Source organism: Balaenoptera ricei, chromosome 2 (genome assembly GCF_028023285.1).
Source record: "Balaenoptera ricei isolate mBalRic1 chromosome 2, mBalRic1.hap2, whole genome shotgun sequence".
In the NCBI taxonomy this organism is placed as follows: domain Eukaryota; kingdom Metazoa; phylum Chordata; class Mammalia; order Artiodactyla; family Balaenopteridae; genus Balaenoptera; species Balaenoptera ricei.
Genome location: NC_082640.1, coordinates 145468275 through 145486799, shown reverse-complemented (window position 1 = coordinate 145486799; position 18525 = coordinate 145468275). Strand labels below are relative to the sequence as shown.

The window sequence follows — 18525 nt, the reverse complement described above, 5'->3', positions numbered from 1 at the left end:
AGATGTGAAAAATTTCACTCCACCATTCATTTTAATCTTGACAGGAACAGAATGATTGCTATCTCAATCTGTCATTTTACGAATGTTTTCCAAAAGTTAAGTGTATTCATACAAGCTCAACTCAACAATGCTAAGTGCAAAGGTGACAGTGTATACTTTGGAGAAATACTTTCAAGTAGAAAATGATTTTTCATTAAGTTTTCCCAACTAACATTAAAGAAGGTACACTGTCACTTCAAGGAGATAGGAAAGCAAGAGGAAGTTTGGGAAAATCCTGTATTTCAGAGCTTAATACACTGAAACAGTAAATGAGTAAGGAATCAAGTTTAAGGTTAGTGCATTTACGAATAACGCAAATTGAAGAGAAATACTTTTTACAAATAAATATCTGACCTGAAACATTCAATGCCACAGAACTGCAGGATGCTCCTTCCTTTCCCTTTAAACATCACATACGATGTTTGCAATATTAGTTGTCTTCAGGAGAATTTTTTTTAGGTCGGATATACATTTAAAATATTTACTATAAGGACTGAACTAAAATTAAGTATTATTAGTTATAATAACAATATATAATAATACTTAGTTTTAATTCACCTTCAAATATTTTACCCACAAAATTTCACTTTATCCCCAGAAGAAATGGTATCTCCCTTACACAATCCACACATTCCTTCCTTAGAAAATCGCATTGGCACTGGGGAAGAAAAAAAAAAAAATCAAAAAATCCCCCAAAGAACCAAAGCAGGACAAAAGCTTTACTTCTGCAAAGGTCGCTGCCAACACAGGAAGTGTTTAAAAATACTAGCCCAATGGACAACAATGGAAAGGCTGCAGCAGCCTTTCCAAAGTGCTAACTGCTTCGGAGAGGGGCCCAACTGACCGCATTTAGACACAATGATCATCTCTCACCCATTCAACACGTCCTCATTTTCAGAAAGCGCTGCTTAGCAGACGAATCAATTTTGAGTAGCAAAAAAAAAATGACATTCCATAGCACTGGCCTCACGACAGTCAGTGTCCAGGGCACGAGGTTCCGAGCAGCGTCGACTCTACTTACCTTCATTTTCACTGGTGATCTGTGGGGTTCCAGCTCAACGAGCTATCTTCTCCGTCGCTGGAACCAAGGGGAGGGGAAAGACAGGCACAGAATCAGTCAACGAGGGGAGCGACCCGGGGAAAGAAAGTAAACAAACGCCAGCGGGGAGGGGCAGAACCCTCACCAGGGAAGGGATAAGATCCCCTCCGAGGGCAGCCAGGACGCAGGAGCCGAGGGGGTGGCAAGAACCCCACGGGCGCCAACGGGCAGTGGGTTCCGCCGCGGAGTTCGCCAGCGGCCCACCGCGCCCCCGCCTCGCTCGCCACTTTGACCCGGAATGCTCAACTCAGAGCCCCAGGACGGGTCGCTCTGGAGAAGGGCAGAGCGCCGTTTGGGCTTCCCCGGGCCCCCCACAGGCGCGGTCGCCGAGCCTTGGCTCAGCCGCCCCCCGGATACCCCGACTTCGGCCCGCGCCCCGCCTCCGCCGATCGGCCCCCTCCGCCCGCCCCGGGCCCGCGGTGGCGGCAGCGGAGTGTCACGGCGCCATTGCTCTCCTTCCTCCGCTCTGCACCATATCAGAAAGGAGAAGCACTTCTTCACCCGAAGGGGCAGGGGCCGTGGCCTTCAGCCCCGAGGCGCGCGAGGGAGGGAAGACCCCCGAGGGGAAGAAGGCTGGGGGGGCGGAGAGAAGGAGGGGAGGTGGCCCGGACAGGGTGTGGGAGGGGAGGGGAGCCGCACAGCGGCAGCCGCCGCCTCCTCCCCGCGCCCGCCTCAACTTTTTGTACAGCCCAGAGCGGTACCAGCCCCCAGTCCCTCGGGTCCAACCACGGACTCCACGGGGGAGGACGCGCCGCGGAGTTGGGGGCCGGCTGCCCCAAGCAGCCCGCTCCTCGCCTCGCGGAAGCAAACTTAAGCGGCGCGGCCAGCCCACAGCCATTTTCCCGGGGAACCCGGGGAAGCGGCCGAGGAGGCAGCTGCGACGGCTGTTCCCGCAGTTGCTGCCGCTGCTCCACGACTTGCCCCTTCTCCTGCGCTCGCCGCCCCGCTTGCCAAGCATCCCCCCTCCCCACCTCCAAAGCTTCCAACTGCACCGGGACCCCGGGCAGCAGCACCAGCTGCTAGTGCCGCTTCGTCCATTCAGTATCCCCTGCTTCTCTTCTCCCCACCTACCAACTGCGAGTGAAGTGCGCGCTGTCAGCCCCCGAGTCCTCCGCCCCACTGACCCCCGTGGGCCCCAGTCCGGGCAGCACCACTCCCGGCCGCGGCGGCAGTTCCTGCGCCCGGTTCCCCACTCGCCCGATTTACTGCCACAATCCACCAAATAACAAGCTGTTGAGCAGACTCGCTTCTACACGAACTCCTATTGGCTGCTCATGACGCCGAAGAGTTTCGGATTGGAGCTCGCTACCTGCCGTCCTCATTGGATGCAGCTCTGAAACTTCACGGATTGGTGCGAAAAACAGCAGGTAGGACATCTGCCACTTATGATTGGCTGCCTCCGAAGACTAACGTTACTGGAGAATCAGGTATTGAGTAAGCAAGTCCTGAAAAATGATTGGTAAAGACGACTCCGGATGTACTTAACTGAGCACTGATTGGTCAATTGAGGGGTCAGGAAGAGCAGTTCGGCACGAGGATTGGCGGTGGGGTGTCCCATGGAAACCGAACCCGGAGCTGTGGCCAGGACTTGCACGGGGGCGGGGCAGGGTCTTTCCAAAGCGCCTGCGCCGAACCAGTTTCTCGGCGCCATTTTGTCTGGGCAGTGGTGGACGCAGGTCTACCGCATTTTATGTTTCTGGCGAGAGGAGAGCGGAATCTTCATCCCGTGGATTCATTTAACTGCGGCAACCATCCACCGTTCCCTCCAGGACAGCACCTAGTGAAGATCGGAAGAGTAGCGATCTGTCAGAAAGGTCAGTTGGAAGCGGTAGTTGTCCGGTGGACTGGGGGATGGCGCAGCTCTAGCGGCACCGGCACCGGAAGTGAGGGGGCCGCGCGGCAGCCATGGCCGAGTAAGTTCTCCCTGCGGCTGGGTGGGGAGCTGGGGGCGGGCTGAGAGGGGGCGAGGCTTCTTCTCTCGCGGCCCCAGAGAAAGAGGCGGAGGGGACGTGCACGTCTCTTTTCTCCGGGCTGATCCTTTGGACTTCTCTCGGGAGTGTGAGAGATGTTCGGGATGCCGCTCCTCTTAGAGCAGTGCTTCCTCCCTTTGGAAGTGGATTTCGGCAGCTTGTCACGTTCTGCGACCAAGGCCACCGGCTGTGGGCTCCTCCTTAATTAAGGCAGGGAGGGCAGGGTTCTGAGGCAAACCGGTCCTGCGTGGGGAGGGGTTTCCGCGTGCTGCTCATGCGTTTAAGCAGTGAGGAAACTGAAGGAAACAGTGGGCTTGGGGTGCTGAGGAATTCCCTTGCTAGCACAGACGCTGCCGCTCTGGCCTTAGACAAGTAGCTGTGCCACGCTGCACGAGGCTTAGGCTGCTTTTTGAAAGGAGCGAGCAGTGGTTTTTCAGGGACGGAAAACACCTTAGGTAAAAATAAAAAAGGACTTCCCCGATAGGATTTTGTTCAGGGCAGCCATTGATCTCGTTCCATTAGCACGATCTTGTGTTCTGTTAAAGAAAACAAAACCACATTTGAAATGGTGGAAATAGAGTATTGATTGGCAAGTTGTTTTAAAGAATGAAATAATTAAGAAAATGTAAAATATCGACGGTGATCCACGTTGACTAAACTTATTCTTTAAGAGGACATCTTAACTAAGGCTGCAGCGATTTTTCATTCGTAACAGTGATTTTTTCAGCATTGTTAAGAAAATGAAATGCATGTTAGTATTTCTGCTGAGTGACCTAGTCACACTGATCTGAATAGCTGCTTAAAATTATCCTCATAATACTTATGTTTTGAACCCTATTGCTGTATTGGTGGGGCTGCAGACTAGAAAATGATCGAGTGATTTAATGATTTGTTGGGGTTTTTTTTGGCAGTTGGTCTGAAGAAAACAGGACAGTTAAGTGACAAACATCCGGAAGTATTACTGAGGTGAGTTCTAATGTCTGTAAAAATCTTTAGAATTGGGGAGACCAGTAAGTAGAGCCATAAATAGCAAGATGGAAGAATGGTAGTTGAAAGGTCTTTGGTCAAGGGTTCAAATGAGTCTGTAATTAGCTTCCTGATATGATACTTTAGAATGAAGTCTCAAAATTAGGACATACTTACAAATTTGTTTACCCATTCATGCTGGTCCCATTTCTAGATTTTTAAGTACTTAATGTTTTTATCAAGGAATAATATGGACATTTTCATGATTTTTTTCTCAATATTTAAAAATGTGGGATGTAGAAAAGATATTTCAGTAAGAGTTTAGAAGTTAAACGATTTGTTTCTTCTTCAGGAAATTATAGGACATGTAATACTACTTAACTTCCCGGGGCTGGGGGGTGGGTAATCACCTATAATTCCACTACCCGACTTAAAACTGTTATTATCTGATCCAAATAATGTATGTCAGTGGGCATTTGGAAATTACCAAAAAGCCAAAAGAAGAAAACAAAATCTCTTGTATCACCACCACCAAAAGGTGATTGCAGTTTGTACTGTACCTATACGTTATTCAGAGGGGTTTCTCTTTCGCTGGTTTTGTTTTACAAAATAGAGATCATTCTAGTCATGCTCATTTTGTCACTCAGGTTTTTTTCCTTTTTGGAAAATATTGGGAACATGCTGCACGTTTTTCATGGCTGCATAGTGTCCTGTAGGATAGATGTACCGTATTTTATGTAACCAGATCTCTTAATTTTTATAATGGCAGTAATATGTCTGAATATCCTTGTGCATGGTTTACAAAAGATTTTCTCTCAGAACTGACATCTATGCCTAAAATTTCTAGGCATCTTGATATTCCCTCACATGCCTGATTACTTCTCTAGAATAAATTTCTAGAAGTAGAAATACAAGGCCAAACAATACCATTGTTCATCAGAAAGCTTTTGCTCTTACTTTTTTTGTTATCCTTTTTCCTTTTATTACTCTCCTCCCCCCTCCACCCCCATTTTTAAAATTTAATTTAGCTTTATTTTTGAGCTTTTTCTCCTGGGTCTCTGTTTATTCAGGTAAAATTATCAGTCTTTCAATTCACACATATAGTAAAATAAACTTGAGAATTTTTTTGGACCTTAAGAGTAATTTCTTAAAATTAATTTATTTTTTGATCTAGAATAATCAGGCGTTTGTACAGTGAAACATTTTGCTATGCAGAAGTGACACTTAGAGGATACTAAAAACAAATTGTTTTTATGGTAGAGTTAGTTGAGTTTAACTATTGTTTCCTTGTAGCCTGGCTTAAAGTTTTCCATCTTTATGTGCATTCTCAAGGTGCTTTTGTACTCTCATAGGACCCTTTACATGCCTCTCTTCATCACATTTACTTTGCATTTGTTTGGCTCTTCCCCAGTTTGAGACTTTACTCCCAGAGGGTAGCAATTGCTGTTTTACTCACTCTTATGTTTCCTTACCTGATACATGGTATGTGCTCTGTCACTGTTTCTTATGAATCCTTATGTACTTTTATATACAAAATATGTGAAATAAGCTAACTTATGTTTTCTTTAACAGCAGTTCTCTTCTGAAAATTCATGATATTCCACAAATGCTGTCTTAACTTTGAAATTTTTTTTAGTGTTCCAAATAACTTGATTTAATACTGAGTTGATTTCTTTCTTTTTTTTTTTTTTGAAGGGAGCAAAGTTGGTTTTTTTTTATTTTGGCTGCATTGGGTCTTCGTTGCTACACGCAGGCTTTCTCTAGTTGTGGCGAGCAGGGGCCACTCTTCATTGCAGTGTGTGGGCTTCTCATTGCGGTGGCTTCTCTTGTTGTGGAGCATGGGCTCTAGGCTCAAGGGCTTCAGTAGTTGTAGCACGAGGGCTCCAGAGCGCAGGCTCAGTAGTTGTGGAACACGGGCTCAGTTGCTCCACAGCATGTGGAATCCTCCCAGACCAGGGATTGAACCCGTGTCCCCTGCCTTGGCAGGCAGACTCTTCAACAACTGCGCCACCAGGGAAGTCCCAATGCTGACTTGATTTCTAATTGCTATTATAATGTGGGTTTAGAGAACTCATTGAGAATAGTTATTCTTGACTTTTTTCCTCAATTCTTTTTTTTTTTTTTTAAGATTTTATGATACCTTAGTGGAAGGCAACTATAGATGAATATTAATTGAACACTTATTAAATCATCTCTTAGGAATAAATGAATGAAAATTAATTTTGATAAAATTGATTTTTGTAACCTATTTTAACGAGCCCAAACTAGTAGAATAATGTTTCTACAAAATCAAAATTGTCAAATTTTTACTAATGTTTTTATGAAAAAAAGCTATTTTGAAAGCAGAATGTTTTATTTATTTGGTCAAGGATTCAAATGAGGGCATGAAATTAGCTTCCCGTCATGGTATCTTAGACTGAAATCTCAAAATTAGAACATCCCTATGAATTTTTTTTACCCATTCATATGGTTCCCACTTTTGGATTTTTAATCACAGAACACCGTGAACATTTTCATGATTTTTTTTTTCTTTAACCCATGGTAAAATACTTGACATATAAAGATCTCATCAGAAAAGTGTTTAGAAGTGAAGCAGAACTGTCTGTTCTGAGTGCAGGCTATATAACATACTCAAAACTTTAAAAAGTCTTTGTCTTCTAGAGGAAGCCTCGCTTTGTGGAAATATGAAGGAAAGTGTTCCAGTTTTTAAATGACTTGGATCTGCTCTCTGTTGAAATTGTATTTCTGGTATGCAATTTTACTTAACTATTCTGTAGTAATCGAGATTGGCCATGTTGCCATTACATGTACATCTCTTTTAAAAAATGATAGAATTTGTTCCACTGTACAGTTATTTCTGTAAATGTCTGTGTATGTTGAAAAGCAGAACAGATTGTTGTGTTGAATGTAGCTGCTTTCCTGATGGTTTTGTTTTTTTGGAAAGTGACTAAATTTGCTTATTTGCAACCAAAGCAACCTTTGTAATCTCTGTATGGTCTTTTGCCCTCGTAGATGTCACTGCTTATTTTATGGCCACATGGAGTCATAGATAACTGGTTTTCCTTCATATATAATGCAAACAAGAGCGTAATTTTAGGATTTGGTAGGTTACCTAGTGGTATTCCTACTAGGATCTGTCCTCAAAAGCTTACTGTCAATAAAAAGAAAACCATAATTAAACATGTGGATATTAATATAGTTATTTCAAAAGATTCCATCAGTTTAGATTGGTTTAACTTTTTAAAGATTTAAATCATGGCACACGAGAAAAACAGATTTGTCAAAGTTCAGTGTACAGTTGGATCTAATTGTTTTTAAAAACAAATTGTTTTGTAATACAGAACAAAAAGAAATTTATTTAGCCATCATTGAAGGCTTTTCAAGGTTAATGATATGTAATATGTAAAATTAGAAGAAGGGAAGTCATTCTAAGTGGATGTAGGTTGTGAGCAAGGATGCAGTTATTTGGGTTGGCCAAAAAGTTTGTTCGGTTAGTGAATACATTATTCAATAAAATTCTTGGCGAAAATGAAAAATGTGTCTTTTATTGTTACTTAAAACTGAAGGAACTTCTTGGCCAACCCAATATATAAGAAAAGCTATGTTTGGGACAGTAAGTAAACCAGTTTGGAGAGGATGACTGATTAAAGATTACATTGGGAAAGTTGTGTGAAGCCAGCTTGTCAAGGTTTCTAGAATTAGCTGCACATCAGAATTATGTAGAGTGCTTGTCTTTTATAGGTTTGGGAGCTTCCAGAGGGCCTTGAAAGCTGGGATATGAGCAGAAAATGAAGGTTATTTTTTGTTTTGTTTTCAAATTTTACAAATCAAAATGGAATTAAACAAACAAAAACTTACTTCTAATCCCACCCTAACATTGGATTTTTAAAATTTTCTTTTTCCTTAGAGAAATTTTTATTTTTCTTTGTTACTTAACGTTGTAATAGGCATTCAATGTGACTGCATGGTCTCCACAGTAATTTTTTATATATATATAAATTTATTTATTTATATTTTTGGCTGCATTCGGTCTTCATTGCTGTGCGCAGGCTCTCTAGTTGCGGCGAGCAGGGGCTATTCTTTGTTGCAGTGCACGGGCTTCTCATTGCGGTGGCTTTTCTTGTTGCGGAACACGGGCTCTAGGTACGCGGGCTCAGTAGTTGTGGCTCACGGGCTCTAGAGCACAGGCTCTGTAGTTGTGGCACACGGGCTTAGTTGCTCTGCGGCATGTGGGATCTTCCCAGCCCAGAGCTCGAACCCATGTCCCCTGCATTGACAGGTGGATTCTTAACCACTGTGCCACCAGGGAAGTCCTCCACAGTAATTTTAATGTCTGAAAATATTCCATCAAACTGTGTTATCTCTGACTTTATTTTCCTATTGCTTGACCATTTAGGTTTCTAGTTCTTAAATATTGTGCTGTAATTATCATCTATGTACATACAGTATTTTCTGTTTTTTTGCACTGTTCTTTTAGGATTGATTTAAAAGGTCATTGTATGAACATTTTTATGACTCTTTGAAATGTTGCCATGTTGTTTTCCAAAAGAGTTATGATTTACACTACCTTCCCTGTGAGTTTAGTTACCAACATTGGGTAGCCTGTAATTATAATTTTTGCCAAGTTACTAGGTACAAAATATGTTGAGCTCTCTTTTTCTTTGTAATATTTTTGTTAACTTGTGAAGTGGAACCTCTTTCCATAATTTAAGTTACTGATTCTTAGTAGTAGACAAGTTGTCTATTCAAGACTTTTGTCCATTTATATATTAGAGTTTTGATATTCCTTAATTTTTTGAGCTTATTATATAATATTTAGTAGTAATTTGCTGCAGATATTTTTCCATAAAGACTTCCCTTTTGATTTTCTTTTTTTTTTTTTTTTTTTTTTAAGATTTAATTCTTTTTTTTTTTTAATTATTTATTTATTTATTTATTTATTTATGGCTGTGTTGGGTCTTCGTTTCTGTGCGAGGGCTTTCTCTAGTTGCGGCGAGCGGGGGCCACTCTTCATCGCGGTGCGCGGGCCTCTCACTGTCGCGGCCTCTCTTGTTGCGGAGCACAGGCTCCAGACGCACAGGATCGGTAGTTGTGGCTCACGGGCCCAGTTGCTCCGCGGCACGTGGGATCTTCCCAGACCAGGGCTCGAACCCGTGTGCCCTGCATTGGCAGGCAGATTCTAAACCACTGCGCCACCAGGGAAGCCCAATTTTCATTATTTTTGTTGAGGGTTTTTTTTTTTTTTTTTTTTTTTTATAGCTACTTTATTTATTTATTTTATTTTATTTTTGGCTGTGTTGGGTCTTCGGTTCATGCGAGGGCTTTCTCTAGTTGAGGCAAGTGGGGGCCACTCTTCATTGCGGTGCAGGGACCGCTCTTCATCGCGGTGCGCGGGCCTTTCACTATCGCGGCCCCTCCCGTCGCGGGGCACAGACTCCAGACGCGCAGGCTCAGTAGTTGTGGCTCACGGGCCCAGCTGCTCCGTGGCATGTGGGATCTTCCCAGACCAGGGCTCGAACCCGTGTCCCCTGCATTAGCAGGCAGATTCTCAACCACTGCGCCACCAGGGAAGCCCCTGTTGAGGGTTTTTGAATAGACAAAATGTATTCCTGGAAGATTACTTGGAAACAGTGTCCAGTATGACTGAAGAAGTGACAGGAATTGGAGGTGGGGAGACAATTAAGATACTCTTGCAGTGGTGTCAGCATGAGGTGAAACTAGAGTGAGTAAGGCCTGGAGGGAGGGGAAGGAAGGATAGGTGAGCAAGAGACTGTGAGAAAAAAAGAGTTGATAGCATTTGATTTCTAATTGATTATAGATGTAAAGAAGAAAGAAAACTCAGGATTTTAAAAAATGGGAAATAGATCATGCCATTAATCAACTTGGAAAGTCAGGAGAGGCTACTGGTTGGTAAGGAAAGTGAAATCAGTTTTAAACATGCTAGTTAGAGCTTGAAATGTCCGGTAAGCATCTGTTCTTACTTTTGTGAAAATGCCTATAAGGTCCCTAACTGGGTTAAGGCATATGCTGGACTGTATACTGTTTTCTGTATTCCAACTTTTGTGGCTGCGTGGCGTGGCATGTGGGATCTTAGTTCCCCGACCAGAGATCGAACCCAGGCCCTTGGCAGTGAAAGCGTGGAGTACTAACCACTGGACTGCCAGGGAATTCCTTGCATTCTGACTTTTTTTTTTTTTTCTTTTTCTTTTTTTTTTTTTTAAATTTTATTTATTTATTTATTTATTCATGGCTGTGTTGGGTCTTCGTTTCTGTGCGAGGGCTTTCTCTAGTTGCGGCAAGCGGGGGCCACTCTTCATCGCGGTGCGTGGGCCTCTCACTATCGCGGCCTCTCTTGTTGCGGAGCACAGGCTCCAGACGCGCAGGCTCAGCAATTGTGGCTCACGGGCCCAGCCGCTCCGCGGCATGTGGGATCCTCCCAGACCAGGGCTCGAACCCGTGTCCCCTGCATTGGCAGGCAGATTCTCAACCACTGCGCCACCAGGGAAGCCCCATTCTGACTTTTAATTCCATTCTTCCATTAGACTTTTTGGTGCTTCTTTAGGGCTTTCTTATTTCTGATTTTAACTTGAAAAGTTAAAGTGGATTATTAAGTAAAATAAATGCAGGAAAACCAGATGATTCCTGAACTAAGTTAAAGAAAGTTTAGTTTTTCATTCTTTTTTTTCTTCCAGTTTTATTGAGATATTAACATATAGTAGTGTATAAGTTTGTGTACAGCATAGTGATTTGACATACATCATGAAATGATGACCACAGTTTAGTGAATATCCAGGGAATTACTCAGGGATAGCAAAGAAGATACTTAAGCTTTAGAATGTGTGGGTGTGGCCAGGCTTTTTGTGGGGATGGGTGGCTTAGGGCAGATTTAATCTCTGCCTCATCTGTAAAATAGGGATAGTAATAGAACTGACCTGGTTAGGATTAGTATTAGATGAATTAATATATGTAAAGTGCTTAGAATGATTCCAGATATTATGTGGTGGTGTTAGTATGTGTCGTGCTGTTTCATAATATCTGTCATTCAAGAGAGTTTTAAGGAAATGTTATATTTATATACAGAAATAAAGCATCTAGACTCTTTGCCTCTCCCTTCCTGAAGGTCATATCGACCTCTCTCCAAACTAATTTCATACTTCTTCTCTTCGGGTATTATTTGCTGCAGTCACACTAAAACTATCATGGCTCCACCGCACAAGCTCTGTATTTTCCCAGTTCTTTGTTTTTATTCATACTTTTCCCACCATCTGGATTGTTGCCCTATTGCCACATATTCAAAAGCTGCTTTTTAAGTGATGCTTTCCTTGATACCTCTGCAACTATAGGTAATCTGTCCGTATGAATTTCATATATTTCCTTTTATGTGATTTCTACCACTTTCTGTATTGCATTTTAGCTTTTTGTCCACTAATATGTCCTTCACTAAGTTATGACATCTTACAGAGAACTGTACCTTATTCACTTTTGTAGGTTTAGAACCTGTCACAGGCCTTGGCACTTACTACGCACTCATTTGTAGAGTGACAGTTTATAAAAGGTATAGCAAGCTAAAAGGTGACATTTAATGGACAAATGCATGCCAGTAAAAACGTGCTTTGTCAGTTTTTGTACAAGAGGAACGTCTTGCCTGATGAGTTGCTTAAAATGAGATCGCTTGAGGTTTAGGAATTGGGTCAGATTCCAGAATGTGTAGTGGGGTAGGTCACTCTGGGGACTATCCACAGGTCAGGAATTTTCATTAGAATGATTTCCTATTGTTTTATAAAGGCTAGTATGTCTAATTAACCACCAGAGGGATTGTTTTTCTGACAGCTGATTTTTCACAGATCTGCCCGCGCACCAATCTTCTCATCCTCAGTGGTCCAAATTTGTGAAAAGTTGGGCCAGTACTAAGGGTACATCTGCCAATAACAGAATCTACAAACCACCTGGCTCGATTGGTTATTGAACCCATAATCTCACTCTGTACATACATTTTTCTTTTCACAATACCATAATGCCTCTAGGCATGAAAATAGGAGTAGGCTGAAAATAGGAACTGGGTGAGACATTTCATGAGGACACTTACTTGATCTTTAGTTACTGTAAGATTGACGGGGTCTATGCCTCTAGATTTAGAGGAAATGGAAATGTTGGGAAATGGGGAGATAAGTTAAAAAATCAGGCTCATAGTAGGCATTTTTAGAGCTAAAGCAGCAATTATGTACTCTTAGCTCGAAAATTCTCAGACTTTTTACAATAGTTCAATGGGATGTTGGTTTGAGTAAGTATCCTACTGTAGAAACACTGGATTTGAAGACCAGGTGTTCTGTGTTCTGATCATAAGCCTGTTCTCATTGGTTGGGATACATTACTCTACATGAGTGTTTGCTTTTAAAGTATAAGGGACATGGGGCTAGGTATTTACAGCTCTTAACACTTAACGGTTCTAATCCAGCACCATATTTTTCTAATAAGAATTCCTAAGCATATTTCTAATATTTATGTATCCCTGAAAGGTTAAATGATACTTAACCTCTGAAAATCAGAAGTATCAGACACTGACTTGATAATTTTAGCACTTACGGAAGTTGCTGCTATTATCAAATTGACAGAAGCTTTAATGTCCTTACCTACCTCACTGTTTTATATAACAAGTGTTCTAGTAAAACAGATATTTGAAATAATAGCTAAGCAAGGTCATTGATTAATTTCTTTATAGTGAAGTTTCTATTCTGTGTATGTGTGTATACTGCTCATACACACAACAAATGAAAGTACGGTGCCCTCCAGTATTTTCTCCTGTAGTTCACTTTTTAAAAAAATCTGTTGTGACCCACAAATTGATTTTATGACTTACTGTGGGTCTGAACCTGCTTTTGAGGGGTAGGAAAATGGACTAGATAACAATGCTTTACATTTGTTTGGTAGTTTTTAACATTTACTGGGCACTTTGATATACTGCTGTACCCTTAAGTGTGATAGCTTAAAAGTGAAGATACAAACTAACTGTTACCTGAAAATGCTTCTAGTTGTTTCAACAACAGTAGAATTGGGGCTGGGGGTGGCAGCTGGAAGGAGTCATGGGGAAGGGATTCTTTTTTCCTTAGTATGTTTGCTAGTGTGTTATTGACTCTGCTAATCCTAACATCCCATTTAAGGGTGTATATTTATATTTGTATTTATTTGTAGTTAGGATACTGTATTTATACTCAGATCCTTTGGCAAGCATAGACCAAAGATTTTCCCCAAGTAGGTTCTCTCAAACGAAACCAGAAATCTTTGTTTTGTTTTGTTTTGAATCTTTGTGTTTCTTAGTTTTTATATACAGTCACAAAACTCTTTTCAGTGTTTGTATAATTTTGGTGGCTTACATCTTGGTCAGACAGGGTAGGGAGAGGGATTCTTATATGAAGTACCATAACAAAAAGAAAAGCCATCTTCCTGTTTCTTACTCCTCTATGTATCATGTGATACTATCTTTTTAAGGCCTTTAAATTGCCAAGGGAAGCTTGGTAACCAAGGCAAGTTTTTGCTGTTTTCTTCTCAAGTTTGTAGTTCTGCATTTTATTACACAGTCATGAAGAACTTAGTCTGTTACCAGTAAATACTTAAGCTGCAAGACTTGCTTCTCTATCCTGCCAAGTACTTCCTGTTTTGTCAGATTTCCATTTAGGGAAAAGAATGGATTTAGAGTAGACAAGCTTGAGTTTCATGTTTAAAGCATCTCTTCTGAAATTCTTTTTGGAAGCTGTCCAAATACCTAGATTGGGGGATGGGGGTGGCACGTCATGTCTACACATGAAGTCATCTGTCAGAAAGTTTCATTTGGCTTCATATCATGAAAGCCAGGGTTGCCGACAAGGAAGAAAAACTTAGTTGTCAGAAATAATTACTAATGTATGACTTGCCAACATTGGTGGCTTGCCTTTTAGACTTTCCATGTCAAACGTGTTTCAGTTTGTGAATGAATCATTGTATTGCCTCTGAAGGAAGTGTTATCTGTGTTTACTTCTAGTAGACCTTTCCTCTAGAAATACATAAGAACTGCATTCAGCCACATTTACTCCGTTTTCAGTAGGGCCAGGTGAAAGGTCAAATGGTGATTAGAATAGAAATGGGCTACCTTGTGAATATTGAATATCTTTGGGGGAAAGTTTGCAGTAAAATGATGTTAACTCTTTTGTTAGTAAAATAGTGAGTAAATACAACATTTATCTAAACAATGAATTATCTGTCACGTATTTTTATCCTATGAAATGAACTTCGAATTAGGTGTTAGTAGAACGTGTCAGTAGAAGATACTTTCAGTGTAAACCTGAATCCCTTCATATTGCTGGTAAGGGAATCTTGTGTTAAGGTTCTTTTGCAGTGGCAGAACTGAGCCCTTAACATAAAATTTTCTTTGGCCATACTGACCTGGCCTGTCTTAAGTCAGAGCTATTTTTCTCTCTTGACCTGTCAGTAAAATATAAAAGATGCTTTTTAATCTCTGAATTCATATGCATTTTCTTCTTTATCAGCTCCCTGGCTCTTTGTCCACCCTCATGTTGGAAATGGTGAGAGAACTGATGCTGAATCATAAGGTATTAGAAACCATCTATTATAAAGTTTCTACCAGATACTTCTCTTTTTATCATCTAGTTATGTGCTCCGATTTCTGAGACATGTATTTCTTTGAAAATCCAATGGAAAAAAAAGTTTTCCCAAGTACCCATCATGCCCTACAGCTTCATCCTCCATTTTGCTATATATCAGAAATCTCTTCTCTTGAAACCCTTCAATAAACATTCTGTTGCCATATTCTCCTTTTAATAAGCTGTGTCCAAATCAGTGATTCTCAAATTTTAGTGTATTCATAAGCATTACATCGGGTGTTTGTTCAAAATATAGATTCCTGGGCGTCACTTTACATCTGGTGAATTAAAATCCATGGAGAATTCTTATGCGGGTGGTCTCTGAACAAGATGGAGAAACAGTTATCTACTTAACGTGCACGCCCATCTAAATTCTGTTCTTCATATTCTTATATGGATTAGTCTTTTTACTTTGTTTCAATTATTGACATCTCAGATTTTTTCCTATTAATTATTGTCATCCTTAGTTTTTCATCCAGTTCACTGAATTGGAGAGCTTATGCACCGGATATCCAGGAAACTGTCCAAAATTCCTTATTTGTCAGGATTTATCTCCTCCCCTGCTCCCCCCTTCTCAGAGTACACATTTGTAGGTCAGTATATACATACAGGCTATGTATACATAATAATACATGAACATGTATTTCTTTTTTTTTAATGGATAAGAAATATAGTATTTTCTAAAATTTTATTATTTATATCGGTTGTGCCAGGTCTTAGTTGCAGCCGGCAGGCCCCTTAGTTGTGGCATGCGAACTCTTAGTTGCAGCATGCATGTGGGATCTAGTTCCCTGACCAGGGATCAAACCCACGTCTCCTGCATTGAAAGGCAAATTCTTAACCACTGTGCCACCAGGGAAGTCCCCATGTATTTCTAATATACTTTCCTAGTGATTTTTTTTTTTTTTTAATATTTTATTTATTTATTTATTTATTTATGGCTGTCTTGGGTCTTCGTTTCTGTGTGAGGGCTTTCTCCATTTGCGCCAAGTGGGGGCCATTCTTCATCGCAGTGCGCGGGCCTCTCACTATCGCGGCCTCTCTTGTGGAGCACAGGCTCCAGACGCGCAGGCTCAGTAATTGTGGCTCACGGGCCCAGTCACTCCGCGGCATGTGGGATCTTCCCAGACCAGGGTTCGAACCCGTGTCCCCTGCATTGGCAGGCAGATTCTCAACCACTGCGCCACCAGGGAAGCCCTCCTAGTGATTTTTAAATGTGTCTGTTTTTCCCACTGGGAAAAGAATTGCATATTATTTAACTTTTTTTTTTTAATCTTTCCTGGCAGTATGATCCATTGTAGACATCTAAATTTTTGCATTGAATCTTTACTATCACTTGGTTGCTGCTGACTCTTAAACCAGTCGGTCTACTAAAGGTAGGTTATCATCTTTATATGTCAAATTCTCCCATATTATATCAGTCTTGAAGCCTATTGGCTTTTCCTAAAAAAATTAAAAAGTTTTAATAAATCCCATATGGATCATATAGTTAAACTTCTTATTTAAATGACTTTTTCCTAAAATTCCACTTCATGGTTCCACAGAGTAAAAATCAAATCTAATTCCAAATCATACACTTCAAACACAGACTCAAGGTGTGTGAGGACCCTTGCTCTTCAACATCTTTATAGTTACACCAGCATTTACTCTTTTAAAGAATTGTTATTTATTGGCTGGAAGGATATACATAATATGGTGATTACCTCTTGCAGGGTTAGGATGGTTAAGGAAGGAACATTAGTTTTATTTGTAATGTGAATTTTCTGAGTCTTTTGCCCATTTTTAAATATTGGGTTGTTGAATTTTGAGAGTTCTTTATACATTCTGGACAAATATCCTTTGTCAAATATGTGATTTGCAAATATTTTGTCTAGAGTTTTTTTCCATTCTCTTAAAGGAGAGCAGAAGCTTTTAATTTTGGTGAAATTCACTGTCAGTTTTTTTCACTTATGTATCATGCTTTTGGTGTAGTATCTGAGAGCTCTTTTTTAAACCAGGGTCACAGAGGTTTTCTGTTTTCATCCAAAGTTTAGACTTTGAGGTACATTTTGACTTACCACTTTGAGTTAATTTTTGTATATGGTACAAGGTATGGTTTGGTGTTTGGTGTTGGTTTCTCTTTTTGTATACACACGTTCAGTTGTTCAAGCACCATTTGTGGAAAAACACTATCTTTGTGCATTGATTTGCCTTTTCACCTTTGTCAGTCAATTAACCATATACTTCTATTTCTATTTCTAGACTATTCTTTTCCATTAATAGTATTACATTAATTTTATAGTAAGTCTTGAAATCAGATGGCATAGGCCTTGTAACTATTTCTCTTGAAATTGTTTTGGCTATTCTAATTTCTTTTCCCAAATAAATTTTAGAAATAGCTTGTTGATTTCTTTCCACAAACACACCCCTCCCCCCCCCAAAAAAAACCTCTTGCAAATTTGATTGGGTTTTACATTGAATCTATAAATCAGTTTAAGGAGAACTGACAACAATACTGAGTCTTCTGATCAGTTTGTTTATTTAGTTCATTTTCTCACCAACATTTTATAATTTTCAACACAAAATATTATACAAATTTAAATTTATATCTAAGTATTCCTGTTTTTGATGTCATTTTAAGTGGTGTATAATCCTCATTTTATAGACCAGGGAATAAGTAACTTGCCCAAGGTGACACAATTATTAAGTGACAAAGCCAGTATGAAACCTACGTTAGCTTATAAACCACTATCCTGGTTTTAATTATGATGCTGGTTTTCTTATTCTGAAATTGTGGTTACAATGGTGACAGAGAGGAAGCCCTAACTTTTTTTAACAAGAAAAATCCCGTTATCATGATGGTATAAAAGAATTGATTTCCCCCAAGTATATTTCCTGAGCTTAGGTTTTCCAGATCTGTTCGAATCATAAACCACGCTTGTCTTAATTTAGAAGCCTCTGGATCAATACAGTAGTGAACCAGTGTTTTTAAATATATTGAATATCTCACCCTGTAGTTAACTAGTATGAGTTATTTTAGTTTTAAAAATACATACCTTTAGCATTTGATTACATACTGTGTGCTCACCAGTAGAGATAAAGATGATTTCTTGAACAACTCCCAAGGGAGGGTGGGGGAGGAGGAATACATTTATATTATTATAGTAGATTTTACTATAGTAAACACTGTAATAGATATGTACACATGGTCAATGGTGGAACAAAAGCTTCTACTTGGTTGGGGTTAAGAGTAGGCTGCACTCATTTCATATTTCGGAGTTCCTTTAAAAAAAAAAGTTTGAAAACTATGAAGTGGGAAACGTGTAAAGGGCTTTGAGAGGGAGAAATCTGTCAATCATTTCAGAAGGCTTGCTTTTGCAGGTGGTGGGAGTCCTTCAGAAAGACCAGTTAAGAGATAGCCTAGGCACGGTAAATACAATATGGATGTGGCAGAGCGCAGGAAAGTAAAAGGTTCAGCCTGGGTTTCATTTCCAAGGTGAGGAACAGCATTAGAATTGTTTTAAATTAAGACTTCATTTTTTTCATTTGTGGATTTCTTCTGATTTCTTAGTAGCATTTTGATAGTTTTTTTTTAATGAGAAATAATTTGTAATCTTAATTTGCTTTTCAAATCTTAATTTGAAGAGTATTTTAATGTTTCAATCAGTTTAAACATATTGAGGACCTACAACTTTATTTTTCTCATTTATTTTTCAGGTTCCTTTGAGAATGACAGAAATGAAAGCAAATGGATAGTCTTATCAGATAAGTGCTTTTTTATCTGAAGGTATTCGGTTTTTTCCATAAGATGGCTTTAGTAGCACTTAGTTGTCTTTAA

General features: G+C 40.3%; 1 protein-coding gene across 1 annotated transcript in view; it reads right to left on the bottom strand.

Annotated features, from left to right (window-relative positions):
- The window catches only part of ARID4A (AT-rich interaction domain 4A), a 57325-nt gene extending 54967 nt beyond the window's left edge, over nt 1-2358 (bottom strand). Inside the window, exons 1-2 of the mRNA XM_059914314.1 lie at nt 2210-2358; nt 1061-1117 (exon numbers count right to left, since the gene is read on the bottom strand). Of these exons, the coding sequence (XP_059770297.1) occupies nt 1061-1066 (6 nt within the window). The 5' untranslated portion in view covers nt 1067-1117; nt 2210-2358. The remainder of the gene's footprint in view (nt 1-1060; nt 1118-2209) is intronic.
- Nucleotides 2359-18525: the final 16167 nt, after the last annotated feature.